This window comes from Aythya ferina (genome assembly GCF_964211825.1).
Source record: "Aythya ferina genome assembly, chromosome: 1".
Classification (NCBI taxonomy): Eukaryota; Metazoa; Chordata; class Aves; order Anseriformes; family Anatidae; genus Aythya; species Aythya ferina.
Window position 1 is genome coordinate 200,544,140 of NC_140296.1, and position 23,011 is coordinate 200,567,150.

General features: G+C 42.0%; 1 protein-coding gene across 4 annotated transcripts in view; it reads right to left on the reverse strand.

Annotated features, from left to right (window-relative positions):
* Positions 1 to 23,011, reverse strand: part of CAMK1D (calcium/calmodulin dependent protein kinase ID) — a 220,186-nt gene that overhangs the window by 40,573 nt on the left and 156,602 nt on the right. For all 4 annotated transcript variants that reach the window (XM_084517804.1, XM_084517803.1, XM_084517802.1 and 1 more), the window contains exons 4-5: positions 5,050 to 5,188; positions 524 to 650 (exon numbers count right to left, since the gene is read on the reverse strand). In XM_084517804.1, the coding sequence (XP_084373930.1) occupies positions 524 to 650; positions 5,050 to 5,188 (266 nt within the window). The remainder of the gene's footprint in view (positions 1 to 523; positions 651 to 5,049; positions 5,189 to 23,011) is intronic.

Sequence of the window (23,011 nt, forward strand, 5' to 3'; positions counted from 1 at the left end):
TTCATGGGTCTAAAAAGCTTTTAAATATTATATCAAAGAGACAGTAACTTGGTGGGGCTAAACATGTCTGAATAATTGTAGCTCTTTCGTTTTACTGTCTTCTGTCAGGGGAATCTGCGACACACTATTCTTTGTGATTAAAATTATATGCTACATTATGGGAAGCGTCTGGGTTTTATAGGTGTTTGCAGAATCGAGGTATTTGACTACATTCTTCACATGTTTTTAATTTAGGTACAGGCAGAGGCTTTAAGAAAAATCCTTTTGTAAAGAAATGAAAGCTAATCCCACAAACCCTGAGCTGGACTGCAAAATTGGGACTCAAGAGAGAAGAGTACACAGGACACAACACCAGCAACTTCTGAAATCTCTAGATCTAGAAAACACCTGTAAAATCTCCTGTGCACTACATATTGGCACTAGCAAAGAAGTTTTTTTGTTTGTTTGTAACCACCTTGATTTTCACCATGCTTCTGTATTGTAGCTGGGAGGAGTGGATGGACAGTATAACCAAACCTCTTACCAACATAGCCAGGAGTCCCGCAGGCTGTGGACATCACATCTCCTTTGCCCTCCATCTTTGACAATCCAAAGTCACTGATCATGATTTTTGACTCTTCATCCTGGCTGTAGTAAAGCAGGTTCTCAGGCTAGAAAGAAGAATAAGCAAAGTGGGGTTTGAATGTATAAATCCAGTAACAGCACTTGTTGGCTAATGCTTCATATTTAACACAATCCTTAATTATAACATACACTAACATCATTCAGTCTGCCTAAATCCTACAGATTTGCTCGTACAATCCATATGGAGAACCTCTCCAGATTCCTGTGTGGTGACTTATGGGAGAAGCCGAAACCTTGAGCTTTGAGTAACTTGTCTGTCATCATGAACTCCTCCTTTGGCACCCCAAATATGAACAAATCCTTATCTCTTACTCAGGAGGTGTGTCCAACATGCCAGAAGAAAAGAAAAAAAAAGGAAAAAGAAAAGAAACGAAAGAGGGAAAAGAAAATAAAAAAGAAAGAAAAGGAAAGAGAACATAAAAGAAAAAAGAAAGAAAATAAAAAGGAAAACAGTAGATGTGAAGACAATTTTTACATTTTTTCCATTGGAAATCAACGGTTATGAAAGAGGAAATGCCTTTAGAGTTAACGTAGTTGTGCAAGGATGTTTTAGCTAGAGCTGATTAGGAAAAAATACAGCAGAACTGAGCACAGTGACTTGTTTATGCTGAGATAAAATAAGACTCACTCCACAAAGACCTGGTGGTTTACATCAGTATCAGTAAGCTGGAAGGCCCAACCAACATCCACGTACCAATGTGCTAGTTCTCCATCGATACATTGTGAATATCCTACAGCAAACCTCTCACTAGGTGCTGCGAGAGCACAATTTTGGGGGCTTTTCCCCTGCTTAACATATGGACTTGCAAAAATGTTCAGCCTCTGCTGGCACCCTGACAGCCTGGCAGTAACAGCAAGGCATCACACTGCATGGTATCCATCATTTTTATCGAGTCTTTATCGATAAAAATGATGGATACCCAATGCTTCAACATAACCCTGGTGTGGACTTCTTGCCTAGAAGCTGGTACAAACACCTACGCACATGCATTTTGTCTATCAGCCCGTTGTGTGCTTCAGCTGTGAGTTTCCAGAAAATGGCAACAAGCAGCTGGGGCCATGCAACACCATTAAATTCCTTGGGACACATCCAAGCTTGGATGTATGAGGAGGAGCAATCATGTTGCAGCAGCGTTGGCATCTGTCTTCCCTTCTCCCTCACCATAACCTCCTTCTCTGGAAAAAGGGGTATGAAATGAAGGGGGCAGACATAGCCTCCAACCTACTCTGAGGTTCCTGTTCAACCTCAAGCAGAGGTTAAAGCACTTTCTGACTCCCTGGTCACAGCATAAAGCCACATAGTGATGGCTTCATCCATGTGACATGATGACGATGGAGGATTTACAAGCTAAGGGAAAGCTGCAGCCACAGCTGTGAACCAGCTGGGACTGAGGCAAAAAGGGAAATAACTGCTCGTAGAAATAAAAATAATTATAGAGTGATAGCATTAATGTTTTTTTCTTATACTTCATAAGTCCAGTGCATTAGCTGGCCTTTATATGCCTTCCTGATCAACCAGCAGCCCTTTTCCAAACTCATGCCATCCCTTGAGCCCTCCACTAAAAGTTTTTCTCTTTGTGCTCTCCCTGATGCCTCCAGCCAGTGAAAACCTTACCAGTTTCAAAACGCAGGCAGCAATTCCAAATTGTAGAACTAAACAGAAAATCAATGTCTCTGGTATTGATCAGCTGAAGGGCTGGTAGAGTTGGTATTAAGGGAAAAACAACTATTTCCTAATTATTTCCACTGACTCATCTCAGGTTCCCCATATACTCATGTTTACCAAAGCCCAGAAACCCACCCATTTGAAACTTAAATCTCTTTTAATACCTGTTTAAATCAATTCCACTTTGTATAAAATGAGCTGGTTAATTCCAAAAGCATTAACAAGATGGCTTTGTACCAAGCAGAACTGCTCCAGCTTTTCACTCCTTTTGCCAATGCTGGACTTCACTGGACTTCATCTGCTGCCATCTCTTGTTAGCTTCTGCTACTTTATTGAGATTAGAGCACAGATTTGCTTCTCCTAACTACAGCAAGTACTATTTTGGTGTATGAATAACACATAATTGCAATAAATAATTGTTACGGATATTTCAAGGATTGTATTTTTACAGAGTGGATTCTTTCCCAGAGTTTCATTTGGGGAGATCACAGTGTGAAACCTGCACTTATCTTGAAATTTTGAAACCACAAAAAGCCTTATTCCATTCCTATTTTTGCCATCATGGAATGTTTGCGTTAACAGAAATTTCACAGCAGGTGTTCCTCATATAGCATATTTTATGAGTCATTTTAACAACAGATATGCTACTGACAAACACTTGCAAACAAACAGAAAGAAAAAGAAAAGAGCTAGCCTTTGCCCCAAAATACTGTTGGAGAATGATATTCGTTTGATCTAAATTCATCATGTCCCTAAATAAACTCTTGAAGCAATTTGCAAATTAATCCACTTTCCATTTCCAAATATTTTATGTTTTATTATGGGAACTTTTAATAAGATTAATCTGTTTTAAAATAAGAGATACCATTCTCTGACTCTATGACTCTGTGATTCCAAGAGCTACAGCATCCCCTTAAAAGACAGATAGGAAGAGTAGAGTTCATACAGAGGAACATCTGAATTAAGACTAGACCTTCCACCAAAGTCTCCCACGGCAGAAAGAGGTCTGAAGTTACTTCTTGCAAAATGAATTTGGGAGAAAGTTGGACATTAAATAACTAAACAACACTTCAATGCTGAAGCACTGCGGAACTCTAGTAAAAAGAGAATGTTTTAATGTCCTTCAGAGCAAAAGCTGGAAATGAATGGGAAATATGGGCAGCACTTGATGGCTGTAGGAGACTGAAGAAGAGTAACTGGTGTCTCCTCAAAACAACCAACCAACCAAGGAACCAACCAAGAAAAATATAAAACAAACCAACCAAACAAAAACCTCCTAAACATTATTTGGGACTTTTAGGACTAAACTGCACAGTGCCAAAGCAGAAACACTGATTTGGGGAACATTATTTTCCTCCACGCATTTTTCTTTAAAATGCATGGCCCATGATTCACATCAGCAGAGGGAAAAACATGCATTGAATTTTTCCCAAATTAAGGCCAGGGCTGTCTGGCTTGGGCTCTGCTTCACCTTAGAGAGCTGTGCTGCTGATGGCCACAGTGGTAACGGGCTCTGCTTTGGCCCTGCTGCATCACAGTTTGGAACAAGCCCAGGATTTGTTATTTTACCCCAAGCAGCATTTCTTATCAGCACTAGTTCTGGAGGAGATAAAAAAGCAAATAAATAATGTCTCTCATCACTATGATTTTTCATCTATCTTAAGGCAAAATGATGAGGTCACGTTCCAGGCACTCCAGATTTCACTAAGAGGATGTGCCAAAACTGCCAACTTGCAGTTTAATACCGGACTGCAATAGGAAATAAAATAATAACTTTAAAATAAATTTAATTAAAATTGCATTTAAATATTTTTAAAAAGAAAGACTTCTTTGTGGCTCATGACAACTTTAATATTCATTCAGCCTTTATATAATTTGACCTGTTTTGCTAAATTCCACTGTCATTATGTGAGGACAATTCAAGACTACAGCATCAACATTCAAGGCAACTCCTGGTTCTAGCATCCTCCAAAGCACAAGCAGTGGTGTTGTTTTATTCACAGAATTTTTAGTTTAATTTTTAGCTTTCTTTTGACATGTGTATCTTTTACAAATGCCTACTGTTAATTTACTAGTTAAGATGGCTAAAACCAGGAAGTCTGTGTATTATGAAATCCAGGCCTTTCTGTTTATCTTAATGACATTTTGAGATATAAAGAGAAAACAAAACAGAAATAATCTTTGCTTGTTTGTATGTTGTTTGTTTGTTTGTTGCTGGTGATGGTTTTACCAGCAAAGCTGAGGGTTTCTGATGTGATAACATGGCATAACTGAAAGGACGATTATCTTAAAATCACACTGTCACAAAATGCTCCTTGGAAGAATCCTTGCTGTGAAAAGTGTCTCCAGAAACATTGGACTAAATAGTACGATAGGAAAGTGTTCAACTTTCCCACACAATTTCTAGCTATTAATTATTTTTAAGTAAAATAAACATAGCACAGCAAATCTACAAGATAGCGTGCAACAGTAAACACATCCCAGCTGAGTGTCTTGTCTTAATGTAATGTTTTGGGTTTTAATGAATGCCTTTTTCTCCACATCATACATGCAAAATGCCCATTGACTATAACAGCATTGATTGCAAGAGTCCTCATTAAAACCAATTACAATGCAAGGATGCATAGACTTTAGAACATCCCTCTTATGGCAAATCATTACTGAAAGCCAGTCCCAGGGGAGGTTGGACTTAGATGCCTTAAACTTGCATAATTATGCAAAATTCATTAACACTGCCTAGTCAAGCTGCTTGGCCATACCTTGAGGTCCCTGTGGACAATGCCCATTCGGTGCAGGTAGTAGACGGCATCCAGGACCTGCCGGATCAGGGTGCTTGCATCCTTCTCGGTGTAGAACCCCTTCTCAACGATGCGGTCGAAAAGCTCTCCCCCAGACACTCTGGAAAACATAACAGGATACAGAGGTATGAGGATGTGCTTTTGAAGATGCTTTATACCTCTCTAAACAATGGCCAAGGCCAAGCAGTAACTTGTCAGGAGAAGCACACATCCACTTAGAGCTGCAGGAACTCTCCAAATTTCCCAGCAAGTATTTGGTTGTGGTCTGAGGACTGGACCAGAAGAATAGCAAGGAGCAAATAAAAGACATAACAGAACTAAACCAGAGATAACCATGCTACAAAGGAAAATAAAACCACCTTCCACCAGAGAGTGGTCAAAGATTTCCTAGGACTTGCAAATGAAAGTCATAACTCTCTAGCTCAGTAAAAGCCAAGGGGAGCAAACACTGAATTCACATAGCACAGGTGAATAGGTAGTAGAGGTGAATTTAATCTGCTCTTGCCCACTGACACCTGGCCCAGTGGAGGCTGTGACATTCCCCACCAGTATGAGCTCTTGGGGGTCAGGTTATGATATGCTGACCAAGGCTTGGGTTGGAGGCAAGGTCCCACCCTGCTTTCCCCCTAGGTGAGTGAAAAGTACTCACTGCCTATAGAGCATTAGTGAATTAGTAAATAAGTATTTACCCATAAAGGTATGTTCATTTATCAGCAGCCACAAACCCTTTTTCAAATGCGTTTTACTTGAGCACAGCCTCTCTCTGCCTGGCATTGATAGCAGACGGTTATTGATGAAGGAGCACAGATTATGAACGCAATTAATCACCAGATGACACAGATGGGGAAAGGATTCCACTACTCAAGGAGGAAAGAAAATAAAACCTTGACATCTCACTATTTAATGTCTGCTATATTATGCTTTTCCTCTGCCCTGCTAGAAATAACACATTCTGAACCCAATCTTAAATAAAGAATGGACACATTAAAACTCCCTGGAGGAATACTGGGGGAAACAAAAGAGGAAAGAAATGTCTGAGTAATTGAAATAATAAAACTGTCAGCAAAAAACTGCCCTATTAGGGTAAATAAAAGATTTCCATTTTAACAAGCAAAGCCTATTAAAAAATAAAATGAATGTGATATGTTTTTTCAGCAAGTTGCACCACTTAGCATATCATAAATAGCACTGTAAAACTTTCTTTAAAAACAAACCTAATAAAGGGAAAATAATAAATGATTACAGTCATTAAATACATATGGACTGCGAGTTTGCCATTATATGAACACTAGGTAATTCAGCAGCAGCCACTCCAGGCAATAATCTGCATGAATAATGCCATGAAGTCACTTCCTAGGGAAGTTTGGAGCCTGAATGCATGAGAAAGCTACCACTAAAAATGAGCACATTCAACTTCAAAATTGAAAAGCAATCTGGGAAAAAAAAAAAAAAAAAAAAATCCCCCTATTAAGTGCTAGGCAAACAGACCAAATGGTCTACTAAAATACTGGCATTACACTGAAGTTCTGCAGTAAACGTGAAGTTCACCCAGGAGCCCCATGGTTGTATCAGTGGGGCTTGATGCCTGCTGCGAGCAGAGAGGGGCTGGTGTAGCCATACCAGGATGACAGCAGGGCAGGGAAAGCCCCTGGTAACCTACTGAATCCATGAGCCCATGATTCATAGCAGGGCAGGGAAAGAGACTGCAGGTAGAGGATGCTCCGGCAGAAGTGCCATCACACAACACTGAGAGCACACCCTGAACACTCTGCAGAAGACCTTGAATTACAATCCTTTCTTACCTAGCTTCCCACAAGAGGATCTGTGCCTTGTGTACATAACTATGTATATGTTTATATATATATGCACAGGACATTGCTCCAAGCCCCTCTCAACCCTACACCCTTTACATGCCCCACCACAACGTCATGTGCCTTGCCAAGGGAGAACAAGCACAACCTCTACCTCACCATTCAGAGTAGGCAGATAGTTTTACTGAATCTGGCTCTTATTAGCTGGCTGTCTTTTTATATTTCCCCTGCAGCCCTTTTGTTTCCCATGGATTGATTGCACTGAAAATTGAGCCCACGCAGTAATTAATACGCTTGAACACAGCACATATCCCCAAGAAAACGCCATGCGTGCTGCTGCGCAATTTCATACAGTTGCTTTGGTTATATTCAAGTGATGGACTGCTTTAGCAGGCACTGATTTACACCAGGTGCTTTCCTGCACAAGGTCTCTCTCCTTGCCTGTTCACAGAGAATATGCCTCTGTATGCATTTTTCCATTAAAGTGACAACATTGTCCTCCATCCCAACTCCCTCTCCTTATGCCTCATTCTTTAACCAAAAGCTTTTCTTGGTAAAATTGGGTTCAGCGGATCTAGTGTACCCAGGCTCAATCTGTTTATAATTTTCTTTCAACACACGGAAAATATTTTCAACCTCTTAAATGATGCATTGCAAACTGGAGCTTAATCCAAGGACTCAAGAGGAGCCATCAGTGAGTTTACAGCCACTTGCTTACTCACAGTGTCAATGGCACCCCTGGGTACAAGGTACGAGTTGAAGTATGCATGCTCCTATATGTTTCTTTGGATACTCTATGTTATGGAATTTGGGATTTGAATTATATGTTTGCACTCACAAATAATGTCTCCCTCCTAGGGAAAAGCATCATGGCTGGGTCCCACCTCCCAAGGATGCTCTGCAACACAGTACCCGAAACCACGGGTACCACTTCCCATGTGGAGCTCGTGGCCATATGGCTCTTCTCCTCCAAAATAGGGTTAATTCAAATGTAATGTCATTGGGAATGCTGTTCCCCGTACAGTGCCCAGGGACTGACATGTCAGGAGCAAAACAGCAAGGGCAGCTGTGGGAGAGCATCTGAGCTCTTAACTCATGGTGGAGATGTGTCCCGCTTGTCTATAGCTGGTCTTGATGCCAGTCCCCTCTGCTCCACTGAGCCGGGACTTGGCGTCCTGCTCTGAATAGACCTGGGCACTCACAAAACACTGCCACAATTTGTTTGTTCCAGCTTTTGTTATTCTGGGATACATTTCTTTTTCCTTAACGACAGCACCAGCTCTGCAATTTTGAGCAGTGCACAGAAGGCACAACTGAAACTGCAGGCAACAAGAGCAGAATTAAGTCTTTGTCTGAAGGAAATTTAAGACAAAATTTTCTGAGCAGAAAGAGAGGGCAGGAGGACTTTCTTATTAGTGGAGGACGACTGATCCTGTCTTGAGGCTGGCACTGGCTCATGTGGCTGGACACACTGTCCCAAATATCAGCACAAGGAACCTCTTTCCCCTGCTGATTTTGATCTTGGTTCAGAGGCCAAAAGGTTTTCAGAGAAGAAAAACTCAAAGGAGTAGCCAAGTGCAGTTACCTGAAAATCATATAACCCTGGGAACAGCTCAAGTGTCATGCTGCAAACCAGAGCACCGTTAGCATCACCCAGGGACTTGGACCTGGGAAAAAGTCAGCAAAGCAGCCACATTTGTATCTTCTACATGGACATCTGCTGGGACCATGTTCCAAGTATGTGCTGCTCCACCTCTTGCATCTCCATCTCCAAGCACTGATTCTGGCTCATCAAGGGGCATGGAAAAGTGCAGTGCCTGGGGAAGGATCTAAGCTGGGTGCCTACATCACACATGGGCACCCTGAGCACATGTCCTGCTTGGCTCTGGGGGTACAGGAAACAATTTCAAAAGACACATTTATTTTAAAAAGAAAACAAACACCTGAAAAAAGGTATAAATATCAATACTTTTCACTTCTGCTACAACTTTTACCTGAGGCTATTTTCTGCAATGAGAAAATGGAAATAATGTTCCTTTATTACACTTCACTGACTATTGGCATGAAGAAGGCCGGAAGAAACATTATTTCCATTTTCTCACTGCAGGAAATAAAGACAGAAACTCTCAGATTAGTCCCAATGAAACAAGCAGGCCATACAGCAATGTCCTGTTCCACAAGCCTTACCCTACTGAGGAAGATTCATCACCATCCAAACCCAACGTGTTGAAGACGGGCAGCAGAACACAGTTTGATGATATAAAACAGGAGATATTTTCAATTCCCATGGGGGCACACAGACTGCACTTTGGTTCCAGGTTTTCCTGAGATAAAAGCTTTTGGATGTAGCATTTCATTTAGGAGATGTCAGGTATAGATCGTGCAGATGAAGCAAATCTGTCAGGCAACCTAGCTTGGTGCTGGAGTCTACAACAAAATCCCAAGGTCCTCTGGTCTGGGATCAGCTATAGAAAGTCTGCATAACTCTAATGGAGATGAATGAAGGAACAGAGACAGATATTCAAAACAGACTCAGCACCCATTGTTACACTTTTTTTTTTTTTAATTATTATTTTTCTCTTTTTTTTTCTTCTCTCTTTTTTTTTTTTTTTTTTTTTTTTTTTTTTTTTTTTTTATTCTGGATGGATTTGGGAATTTTGTCTCCTTTTTCTTCCCAGTTTGGCATTTAATCATTTCAAGTATCCAGTAAAGTCATACTGAACATCCCAGGTTAGGGCTGGATTCAAACAATTTTGCGAATGCAAGTGGTTTTGTGCACACAGAGGAGCTACCTGGTTAGTTGGGCTGCATGTGTGTGTGCACTGTTGGCTGAGTACACTGCACAGACCCCAAAAGACCTCACAGTCTTTATTAGAGGAGAAGGAGGGGCCACTCTAACAATGTCCTGGTAATTAATGAGGCTCTCTTCAAGGGCTGGCGTCAATCCTTGCCACTATGGAATTTCTATATTTCTGTAATTTCTAATTTACAGATGTAACCCAGGGAGAGTTAAGGAGGCATCTCAGAATTAGTAGTACACCCTGACTTTACGTTAATCCATTTTACCAACAAATTCATCAGGAAAGAACCAAACTGACAAACAAAAAGAAAACAATAACTGCTGCAGGAAAGGAGGAATGATGGGATCAACCTTTTTCTGAAGGAGCTGACTCTGTTGCAGTATTATCAGGAAAGCTGAGCACGCAAAGTTTCGAATAAACTCTTTGATTAAAGATAAGCACCAAACAAAACCTCTGAATTTAAGGCTCCTAAACTCGTAAACAACAAACCAAGAGCCAATCTGTCTGGATTTCTGATGCTGTGGCCAGCAGAGCAACACCTGCAACCTTATATCGCAGCTGACTCTGCCAGGTACCCGCCAGACCCCCACTGCGCTGGGGCTGCAGGTGTTAGCCTTCAGGTAAACAAATAAATTAATGGAAGAACAAACAAATGGTGGATTTACAAAGACATTAGTCATATATTGCTAGTAATGTATTCATGTTACCCTTTCTTTCTTGCTGGTACCATCTGTGTGTACAGATAAATCCTCTCATTTATTCACCCCTGCATCCCCCGCTGTTAATAAGTGTAGGAACCTTTCTTCTTGTTTTAGGAGCTTGAAAAATAACACCCTTTGAAATATGGCTTTCACTTCTTTGCCATTTGGCAAAACGTCAATGTTTTTTCTTTTCTGTCTCTTGGAGTGCAGGCTGGAGTAGCTCTGGATTGTTTACTGCTTGACAGTTTAATTGCTTTTTATCAAAAGTCTTATTGATGAACTCATCAGCAGTGGATTTAAGCAAAAAATGCCATCAAAGCTCTTCAGAGCTAGCAGGCGGTTCCTTCCAGAAGTGCATGGAGTTCACCTGATGCTTCACTGCAGTTCAAGCCATGATGCAGCCTCTGGTGGACAAATCAGCAAAGCACTATCAGGCTGGGCTAGAAACCTGCACATCAGGGATGCGAGGGGTAAGAGGGTTGATCTCAGAAATCAGGAGCTGAAGGGATCAAATAGGTAAAATATGAGCATTATCCAACAACAGTGAAGAGCTCGCTGGTCTCACAGTTTCCTACAATATAAATCAGGAAAAGCACATACCTCAGCCCCTGGGGCATGAAGCTGGAAGTGTGAGGTGAGATAAGAAAGACTGAAAGGGCTGTTTCTAGGAAGTTCTGGCTTTGAGTATTAGTTTTCTCTAATGAAGGAATTCTTATTAATACAAATATTTCCATTTTTTAAATTTATTTTGTTTTTAATGGAGGGATTTTCTGTTTGACTTTAGACTTCCTCTGCATTGTGAAAAAGCTTGAGAACCAGAGAGCAAACCTGGCTACTTCAGCATTTGAAAGGAAAGAGAAATTGGCTGCCCTTGTCTCATTGTTCAAATGATGCAACACATAAAAAGAAAATGAGTAAACAGATTAAAAGATTTTAAGTCCAGAAAGGAACATTATGATTATTCAACCTGACCTCTTGCAAAAAATAACTATGCGATTACAATTCTTCTTGCGCCAGTATTCTAAGGTGTTAACCAGGCAGGGGCATATATTGCTATAGAAATACTGTATGTCCTGCAGAGACTTGCCTTATTCAGTATACATCTCAGAAAACTGCACCAGCTTTTGTATTTGCAGCACATCATAAAATATTCAATTTGAACAAGGCAAGGACTTTCCTTCTTATTGTAGCTTTAAATCACCCACCTTAAAATCTAATGGTGACATAAATATACGCCCCAAAGCCACCAAAGCAAGGATGTAGGATTAATGTTGGCCTATTTTTCTACAATACTCTTGTGTGCGTATGGAAGAAAGGGATGGATGGTTGTTAGTATGCTCCCCTTTGATAGTACTGTTAAAAGCAACATTGCTGTGGGATTTATTCTGGATTTCCACTGTGATGGTGGTTGCACCAGGGGCAGTGAGTGTACCAACAGTTACCAGTACATTTTCCCTGCACTGTTCATGGTATGACCCAACACCTTGTTGGGTCCAACTGTACCAGCCAGCAATCACTTGGGAATGGCAGGGGGGGAAATTTGGAGCAGAAATGATTTTGTCAGCTTTCAGAACCAAACTGTGCAAAATAAAATACTTTTTCCCTTCTATTATAAGTGTTGTATGACAAATGCTGAGCAGCTGTAGTAAGGCTGTGCTTTGGAGAGCACTTCTGTTTCCACAGGGGCAAAAACTGTAAGTCTCTGGAAAGCTCAGCTCAAACTTGCTCAGGGATGCAATGTTGTCTGGCAAATAAAATCTTTGGAGACAACATTTTCCTTCTTCGAATCCCTACTCCAGAGCTCTTTCAGGGTCCATGACTTTTTGAGGTCAATGCTATCTTGTGTTAGCCACAATTTTATTTTGCATTCAAATATTCAGCATTGAATTCAAAAGTTCCCCAGTTCCACCAGTGGTAAAAAGTGGGACAGCACTAAGAGAAAATGAATAACAAGAGACCTCAGGTTTTTAAAACTCTTGTGACTAAACCTTACTGACCAACATCTTATGACAGTCCTTCAAACATCAGCAGCCCACGGGCTCCCATCTATGCTGGTCCCCACTAGCAATGGTGCACACAGGAGACATTGGACCTGTCAGCGGCAGAAAACTCCCCAGTTCTGCTATTGCTATTTATGAGGCACATATCTATAGTCCAGCAACCTGCACTGATGATTTAACCCCCCATATAATCAAATCCTAAGGAAAAGTGTAGCAAACTTTCATATTTCTACCCCTCCCCTGAGGTCTGCAACCACTGTGAAGGGCAGAGGATGGGCACATCTTTTTTCTACTCATCTGAGCTCTCATAGTTTGCTTGGCATCTTCACAGAAGCCAAGGAAGCATCTAGCATTGGCAGCTTGATCCCACTGAAGTGTGCTCCTTGCCATTTGAAAAAAAGTCCTACGGATATATCTGCTGGTTATAGGGACTGCTTTTCTTCATAGCTCTGCATTAAATAAAAAAGAAAAAACAAAGCTCAGTGATGGTGACTTCCATCTGTGCCCTATGTGTCGTCCAATAGTTTGATGTCACACATGAATCCATACACACAACATATTCACCACGGATTTCACTGAAAAAAACAGCATTTTTAAAAATTTCATTAGATCGTGCACAATATGGATTAAATAGCTCAAAAAAATTAGTGTTAAAGGAGCAATTACTCTGTTTAATTCATCTCTGTATGTTGGGTGCCAGTAAATCAGCCCAAGTACAACTATTCTGCTCGTTGTATACATATATTTACATGCATGTGATTTTGTTGCCTCGGTCTTTCTCACTTTGCCTCGAGAAAACAGAGGAGTAGAGCTCTGTAGACAAACCACACAAAATATGTTTTCCAGTGTCTGGAACAATGTACTTCCTAACTGCTGTCATATTCCTCAAGTTCTCCATAAAATAAACGGATGGTTAAAATCTGGAGGAGATTCCTCACCTGACAGCAATTTAAAAGTAGGTCAGGTTTCAGCACTAATAGGTTGGGTTTGTTTTCCTTTTGACTTGTTTTCCAGTGGAAACCAACCTCAATGTCCTGCCAGCATGAACTAGGAAGAACAGACCTAAAAATTATGAGAACCAAAGTAACTGAAAATGGATGTCATAAATTACGCAATGTACAGTAAACAATCATGAAATGTAAGATGAATGCAGTAGGAAGAATTGTCCTAAATATAAAAATAGGACCACAGAAAATATACTAAAATCACTTTCAGCCAGTGCTTAAACAGCTCGTCTTTTCCGTGAATAATACTTAATAAAAATGTGTTTTTGCATGTGTATTTCTTCTTCTGTGTCTGATTTCCATGATTTCTCACAAGTAAATTTTCAGAAAGACATCACTGCGGAAACAGCCAGTGTTAAAATAACATTGAGTGATTCCTGCCTCAGCACAGATAGAGCTTTGGAGCCCCTTCTATCACCTCTATTTCATGTAAATTCTGTGTTTGTTTTGTTTTTCTATAGGATGCACTATATGTAGGGACTTTGAGTTGTTCCTCTGTTCTAGATGAACACAACTGAGCAAAATTTAATTTGAAACAAAGAAAGAAATGCAGTCAACTGGGCAAGATATGTTGTTGCAGAAATCAACTTTTCCAAACAGTGGCTAGAAACAATATACATGGAGCTAAATATTAAACTAAACTGACCAACATTACTCTAAATTACGTATCATTTTACATTACAGTATCATTTTATCAAGTTACAACTATATTTATATACATTAAAAAGTCATTTGTGAGCTCTTCAGCTCTTGAGGAAGTGTGAAGAACCTTGCACAGAGAACTGATAAAGAAAACCACAAAATTCTAGTTGCTTATAATGAAGTATTTCTTAAGAAATTTGTAAGTAACTAAACATAATACATAGAAAACCCCATTCCATTGTGCATACATGACTTTAGGATGTACAGCATCTATAAGATCAGGAAAGAAATGTTGGAGGTATCATTGACAGTTCCCTGAAATGGTCTGTGGCTATAAGAAAGCAAGCAGAAGGTTTGAGAGGAAATTGAATGCAAAGGAGAAAATAATTTCTCCCTGTAAACACCCATGGTTCACCCACACCTTTAACATTTTGACAAATTTCATCTCACCCAAAGTAGCATGTCTACAAAATAAGCTCCTATATGTGAGGCTATCGCCCTCAGCTCCTTCAGCCAATGCAAAGAAGGAGGCACTTCTAGGGTGTGATGCTGCTGGGTTCACACTTCAGAATAAGTCAAACAGAAGTGTCCATTTCTGTGTTCATTCAGATAAATCCCACTTTGACGACCTTTTCTAGAAAAAAGCCTGGAAGATGCTTTGGTTGCCTCAACATGGAAAAGTACAGTCAAACCAGGAAAGTACAGAGAAAAAAAACAAGTAGCCAGCATGTCCATGAAAAGAGAGGTCAAATTAACAAAGAAAAGAGATGACAGAGGAGATACAACAGAGCTCTACCAAATCATGAAAAGAATAGAAGATGAAAAAGGGAAATAGAAGCAATTATTTCACACCACATACGAGAAATGTGGACCTAGTAGAATTAGCAGGTGGTGGATTTAAGACAGAAGCCTTTGTCATCTGAGGAGCAATCCTAGAAGAGATGAATCCTTGGTATGACCCAATAAAACAATGCTCATGATCTTATCTTCGTGCTCATCGAATTAATTACTGAATTATTCACTCAACTTTGGCCTGAATGTGCATACCTACATTAAGGCAGTCTTTTGATTCACTCATTTAAAATCAAATATGACAGATTCATAGATTTTAAAGCCATTATGATAATTCAATCTGACCTCAGACAAAACAAAGACAGTACAATTTTTGCCTCAGATCCATAGCTCCTGGCCAGGCAAAAGACTATCATTTAGCAGAGTGCCCAGACTTGACTTAGATGATACTGCTAATCCCTTGTCTGCTTTGTCCAGTGGTTAATTACATGCACCGGCTAATTACATTGGGTTTCTTTCCAATGATAATTTTTGATAACCTGTCATTGGATCCCTTTAAACATTGACTCCAGGCTCCTTAGATATTTGCTCTTTAGAGCAACCTTCCTCTTTTTAGGTTCTGGTAACTTCATTCTTCCTTATTCTGATGTTTCTCCCCCCCAAAAAATGATATTCAGCAGCTACTTTTACAGCCTCTGTGAAATGATGCCTAGGAGCTGAGTGCACACACAGTGATGCTTATTTCTGGCTTTTCATTTGGAAAAGAGAGTTACCAAGCTGAAAATTTTTGCTTACATCCGCATCAGTAATGATCTGGCCATGCCTGGTCCAGACACGGACCAGTACTAAATATCCATATTTCAATACTGAATGAACTAAATAAAATATAGAGTCTCCAATTACCACCCTCTTCCAAATATCATTTGTTCAGTCCTACACCTTACTACATCTCATGATGTTTATCTCACTACTGTTCAATTAAAATATTCCCATTTTCTACAGTGGAGACTGATTTTTTTCCAATATTGAGGCAGAGACCAAACTGAATTATTACAGCTTGGATGCAGCCTCAGCTAAATAAAACTTATGCGACTGTTCAGAGCAATATTATATCCTTAGTCAGTAAATTCAGTTTCCACTGGAGCTGCAAAGCCATTTGTAATGTCATTGTAAGAACCTGGAGTAACACGAATTGAATTTGGAAACCCCTAGATTGTATGCAAGTGGATTACTCTCTTAACCAATCTTCTCTAAAGAGGGGACAGTGGATATGGGGCATGGTGAGCAAGGATGACCTGCACACACAATCAACCCAAAGCTGTTAAAAACAGTTTATGGCAAAATACTGCTCTAAACCCCACTGCTCCAACCCCTCTGCAATCCACAATGCTGAGCACACCTTACCCTGTCCCATATGAGACTTCCCTCTCACCTACCCCATTCATTGCAATTTTTCATGTTACCCATTCTTTCCCAGCTCCATGCAGGAAGTCTGGCAGAGGATGTGTTTGTGATGGGCCAGGAATAGTGCTCGTGACTAAAGGTCCACATCTAATTGCAGCTTGCCAGCTGCCTTCTCCCACTGTCAGTGAATTTCCGAGCTGTGCCCCTTGCACAGATAAGGTATGTTGGGGGCCAGGAGGACCTGCTGATTTACTGTGGTTTGGTTGGAGGGTGGGCAGCACAAATACTCTCTCATGGCCCCAAGAGAAGATTTATGATGCACAAAAGAGACATTTTCTTACAAAAATAAAATAATAGTGATAAGAAATAAAAACCCACATCTGGCCTTAATTCCTCATACTAAAAAAAAAAAAAAAAAAGGAAAAAGCAAACCCCAAACCCTCAGTTGAGCATGTGAGCCACCAAGGAGCTATTTCTGCTCTTCAATTTTTCCTCATGAACTCCACGAGGAGACCCTGACCATGGTGTCCCCATGGGACATGGGAGGAATGAGGTACCACCAGCAGCCGACAAAGCCCCAGGCAAAACTGGCCAGCAGAAAGGACAGCCTCCAAAAATGCTGGGAATCCACTGAGTGAAACCAGCTGGGCACGGAGATAAAAGGACAATGCTGCCAACCCCTCGTGCTTGCTCAGTCCTGTTCAGAACTGCAGACCCGAACCAGGTGCCACAGCCACAAATCTACTGGTTTTATTCCATGCAATAACTGACTTTTTCTTCTGAAAGGATAAGCCCTGTCTACTCCTGCAGGAAAAGCATTTGTTGAAAGATAAAGTCAGAGCACAGAACACCAGAGAGAGTTTTCAGAATGTCCTGCAGAAAAGAAATGTGCCTTGGGCTTATTTTAATAATTCTTCAATTGTTGCCTTACTGGTGGCTGATTTAGTCCAGGCCATTGAGATGTTTCTAATGGAAATCATCAATTTATCATGGAGATGAATTCCAAGAATCTAATCATGCAGATGAAAACAGACACATGTTCAAGCTAACAATGAAGACTCCAGGAAAAGAGGGAAGATTTTTTATATCTGTTATTTTTAAAGGTAGCTATTTGCTCCTGCCTCTTAACAGCGCAGGCTGGCCAACTGCCAGGCCTTCTGGTTTTTACTGGGTCTGTCCCATGGCCTTGGGAGAGACTGTAAATATCTGCTTCTACATTATTGCTCCAAAGCTGCTGTCTACTCCAGCACTTCACAGAGTTGCCTTGACAGAGAAAACAAAAGTCTCTGGCTAATTCTTCATTAATCAGCACAAGTCGCCCCATGGTAATTTTATTTTCAGGAGAGCAAATCAATGCCAATAAGCAAATCCTTATAGCTCATGCTCAATTGTTTAGGAGGTTGTGTTACTGTCCCCTTGTCTATTTCCCTAAAATGTTTCAGTAGGTGAATTAATGACAAACTGGAAAATCTGATGGTTGAAAAAGCAAAGAAATAACTGATATAAAAATAATTACTGGGAAAAAAAAAAAAAAAAAAAAAAAAAAAAAAAAGAGCAAAACTGCACCAGCTGCTCTCAGATGCAGGATCTTCAGAAACCACATCCAGAAGCCCAATACAGCACCATCCAAAGCCTCATCTCTACCTTACAGCAAGTATCTGGGTCATCTTCTCAAGGTCTGACCAGCAGCTTGAGGATACTGCTGGTGCTGGGTGACACTCGTGCCCATCCCACATGAGAGCACCACGAAAATCCCCCTCTCAGGAGCAGCATCCCAAAGGCAGTTCCTTGGAAGCACCATCCCAAAGCAGAGTGGGTGAAGAGTGAGGACACAGTCCCTATTTCCCACAGCCCACAAAGCATCCAACAGGACTATCCCAAAGCCCCCCCAAAATCTTGCTGCCTCCTGCTCTTTGCTGTGCCCCATGCACAGTTTTCTCTTAAGCTTTACCTGCTGGGGACCATACAGGATATAATTCCCCCATGTCTCACATTTCATACTTAAACTGCCCCATAAAATCCCATTCATGAGCAATCCTGAAGCAACAGCAAAAACACAAGCTGTGAAACTGCATCACCTTCAGATTGCAGCCGTGGAACTGCCCTCCCGGCTCAGCCTTGCTGCTCTCAAGAGAGGTTCGTGGCAGGAGATGACCCAAGAGCATCATTTCTGCCAGCCACAGACAAGGTGCAAGCCAGCTCACACAGTCTGAGACCTTATCCCACCTCTGGGGGACATAAATATTTGTGCTGATGGGCATGATGCTAACCTGCTCTGAGATGCCACCACAACAGCTCAGGACATTTCATAGGGCATTTCATAGGACATTTCATTTACATTTACTTGCTGTCTACTTCATTTGGCCGGTGTAAGATCTGATAACATCCTGGGCATTTCTGCAGGTAAAAGGATGACTTCACCATTTCAGCTGTGATTTAAAAAAAAAGAAGGCTTTAATCTTCCTTTTTCATGCTACAGTCATACTCTTAAGTGCCAGTTGTAGCTCCTTAGCATCTTTTGCATGTGTTATAAACACAGCTATGTGAAAATTAAAACCAAAAGTTCCTCCTCCAACTCAAATCAAAACTAAAGCAGTGATTAGATCAAGCCCAATGTGAAAATTAAAATCAGAAGTTCCTCCCCCATCCCAAGCTGAAACTAAACTAATGATTAGATCAAACCCAAACAATAATCTAGCAAATATAGCTCTCACTGTGCTCCTGGGCTGTGTGATTTATACACAGACTAAGAATGCCTGGGAGTTGAGAAAACAGCTGGATACAGAGGGGTTTTTTGCTAATATGGTAGTGAGAGTGCATTGCAAAAGCTCAGAGACAAAAATGAAGCAGACACTGTGACCGTGGGGCTCACAAGCCCTGCACAGTGATCTGAGTGTCCTGCACGCATCCAGCTTTAGCATTCTTCAGTGGGGAAATATTGAGTGAGGCAGCCCTGGATGTGCCCGTGGGGCTGCAGTGGTTACAGAGGTGGAGGATTTCATTCAGAGTTAATCTGGGACTTGACAAGGAAGCAAGTTTGTGGCCAGTGAGACCAGCAGCGACCCTGAGGTTGTGAAGGACGTGGCACAGCAGTGATACAAGTTGTGGAGCAGGGCAATTAGTTCAGAGCACAAAGGTTTGTTCTGGCACAGAGCATATCTATAGGGAGCATGTGTATGGTAGCTACTCCAGACACTGTCTTGTACAAACAAGATCTGATTATCACAGGACTAGAAGCTCAGTGCACTTAGCCAAAGAATGATGCTGTTTGAGCTCCTAAAAAGCCCGTGCCTTGTAGTTGCCTATAATGCAAGGGAGAGACTTTGCCCCTGTTGCCACCCAGCACCTTGCAGCCTGCATGCTGATGCACAAGTATTAGTGCAAAAGTGTCTGGGCAACTCATTATCTGCATGATGGCAATTCTGAGGCTGAAAACTGAGGAAATGGTAATAAAAAGGAGGGCGTTCAGTCCAAGGCACTGCCAGGAAGGCACAGAGTCTCTCTAAGTCGGTGCAGTCAAATCAGCAAACTGTTGTTATGCTGGTCTTAAGGAAAAGACCAAAGTGTTTTGGTTATCTTCCAGTGGCCTGTTAAAGCATCCCAGAGTCCCAGGATGGCCAGGGTGGGAAGGGACCTCTGGGTCCATCTGGTCCCACCCCTGTTCCACACCAAATGTGGCCTCACTAACACCAGGGCTGGCAAAGAAACAACTTTTACTGCACTAATTACATCTAGTACTCACAAAAGCCCACACACAACCCCATCATTCTTCTTCCCAAGCCCCAAATGCCAACAGGCAGGGCAGTGTGAGACCTGCAGGACCATCATGATACCCTGGGACACAAAAGCATGGCCATGGCAAGAGCCCCAGCCAGCAGACCGGTGTTCAAGCTTCGCTCTGCCACTGATTTCCTTCATGACACTGAGCAAATCACCAAAGGGTGAGCCTAAAAGGGGACTTAGGTGTCTCAAGGGGGAATTGGACATTTAGTATCACTCGTGTGGTTCAGATAACCCATTGCCAACAGGTCAAGACCTGCCATGCAGCTAACTGCGAGCACCAAAGCTCCTGGGACGTGGGGCACAAACTCCACTCCCTGCTCCAGCTGGAAGGGAGGGCAGGGGCTTCAAGCCAACGTCTCCAACTCCTGGAAAGTGCCTCAAACCACAGGGTGTTTTCCATACCTCCGTTTGAAAATGTTCCGCTTCTCAGAAACTAATTCAAGACTCCCCCAGTGCCGTAACACTTACTCAGCACTGTCACTGCGTTATTGATGCTAATGCCACGGAGTGGTAACGAGGGCCATTAAAATGAACGTCAGTCATTCCCTTCACCTTTGCGTGGAGCCAAATTCATCCCTCTGAGAAACATGTTTGTCCTGTCACGCTGGTAAAATGGTAATCTTATCCCTTGTCTTCCATAACCAACTGAGAAATCTCCAAGCCAAGTTTGGTCTTGCAGAGGGAATGTGTCCGTCCCTCAGGCAGGCAAAGCAGGTATATTTATGCAGTGGAAGGAGCCATTCATATTAGCCATTTGCTATAGACAGGCATGGAAAACAGATTTCACGCTGGTGATTTATAAAGTGCTTTTAGACAGCCTTTAAATAATGAGTTATAACTAGGTATGAACATTCAAAGCCACTGCTGCAAACTCTCTCCTGCTCTCCCGGTGTTATTTATGCTGCTCTGGTTGCAAGAATGCAGCTCCCTGGTCCGGCTCCGCACCCTGCACCAGCACTGACCCATCTCAGCACCACAGACGTCTGTTTTCTATTTGGCTGTGGTATTCCCTGCACAATATTAAAATGTCATCAATTCAGCTTAACAGGCCAAGTAAAGGCCTTAGTCAACCATTTAACAGCTAAGTAAAACATATGGCAAACGCATATCAGTCCAGGGACTGCATTAAAAGTTTAAGGGTTCAATTAAGAGGAATCTTTCTGGTGTGTTCTCGGGAGGTTAGGAAAACAGAATTGCCAAATGTTTCCCCCCCACCTCGTAGCTGCTGAGCACCGGGCTGAACCCCCTTGTTAAAGTACTTTTTGTTAAAGTGCTATGCCAGTACGTAAAAGCACCTCTATATAATACTCGGTTAAAATAAAATATTTATTGGGAAAACGGAGCCGACGTTTTTATGATATTTTTTTTTTTTACGGTTGTTGTTTTTTCTGCTCAGGGTCAGCACCTGAGGCAAGGACATGTCTTGTGTCCTGGCGCCCCCAGCGCTGAAAGCTCAGCCACGAAACCAGCTGGACTTGGCTTTCAGCATTGACCAAAGCCCTGTTTGGAGATACAAAACCAAACTATGTTATTATGTGTTTTGTGTTTTTTTTTTTTTTTTTTTTTTTTTTCTTTCTCCCCATTGTTCAGCTCCTGTAGGCTAGCCAGCAGAAATAACACGGAAATCAAGTGGCACATCCTGCTCACAGCAGTGTCTCCGGATTCAAACAGGTATCAACAGTACAATAGACTGACAACATTATTGTAGAATAATAAAACTATCCTAAAACACCTCTGCTTGCAAGAACAGACCTCCCAGCTCCCTGGGGTCTAATACAGGAGACTCCAGGTGTTGGGTCACCTGCTGGGTGACAGGTTGATGTGTGCATGTCCCTTGTAGATGAAGCAGACACCCCCACAAATGTGGCCAGGTGATGTGGAAGGGGAAATGGCATTGCAGCTGCAATCGATCATCCCTGGATTATCCCAGGACCCCCCGGGACACAGCAGCACAAGGCAAGAGACCAGGCTACAAGGGTAATATATAGACAGTGTGCAAAAAAAGCACGTGGCTGCAGAGTGGTGCCTCCTTGGTGGTGGGTTTAGATCACAAGATCTTTTGTGCCTCTCCAGAGGCAGATGGCACAAAAATATTCACAAATTTTTCACACAGAATCACACAGAATTTCTAGGTTGGAAGAGACCTCAAGATCATCGAGTCCAACCTCTGACCTAACGCTAACAGTCCCCACTAAACCATATCCCTAAGCTCTACATCTAAACGTCTTTTGAAGACTTCCAGGGATGGTGACTCCACCACTTCCCTGGGCAGCCTGTTCCAATGCCTCACAACCCTTTCAGTGAAGAAGTTCTTCCTAACATCTAACCTAAAACTCCCCTGGCTCAACTTAAGCCCATTCCCCCTCGTCCTGTCACCAGGCACGTGGGAGAACAGGCCAACCCCCACCTCGCTACAGCCTCCCTTGAGGTACCTATAGAGAGCGATAAGGTCGCCCCTGAGCCTCCTCTTCTCCAGGCTGAACAAGCCCAGCTCCCTCAGCCGCTCCTCGTAGGACTTGTTCTCCAGGCCCCTCACCAGCTTCGTCGCCCTTCTCTGCACCCGCTCAAGCACCTCGATGTCCTTCTTGTAGGACATCTGTTTTGCTGCAAACAGCCTTTGAATTTGGACCTCAAGTGGCAGGTGGGACATGGGAGAGAGTTGTGGTCCCACAGCTGCTCTGCAAGGTCCAAAAGGAGGGCAGCCCCCTCTAAAACACACACCGCAGAGCTGGTTCAGACCCCAAACTTCTACAGCTCTCAGAAGCAGCACGATACCGAAACTGAGGATTGGGAAGAATTAACTTCTTTTGTGCTATTTTCCTTTGTTTAGTACAGCCAAATCCAAGCATTAAACATATTTTTAAACAAAAGCCACGCTGAGAACAGATCACAGGGCACGCTGCAAAAGTAACCAGCGTTTCAGCTATTAATGCTTTTTATTAAACAAATAAACCACTCCAATGTATGCTTCACAGTCCACAAATT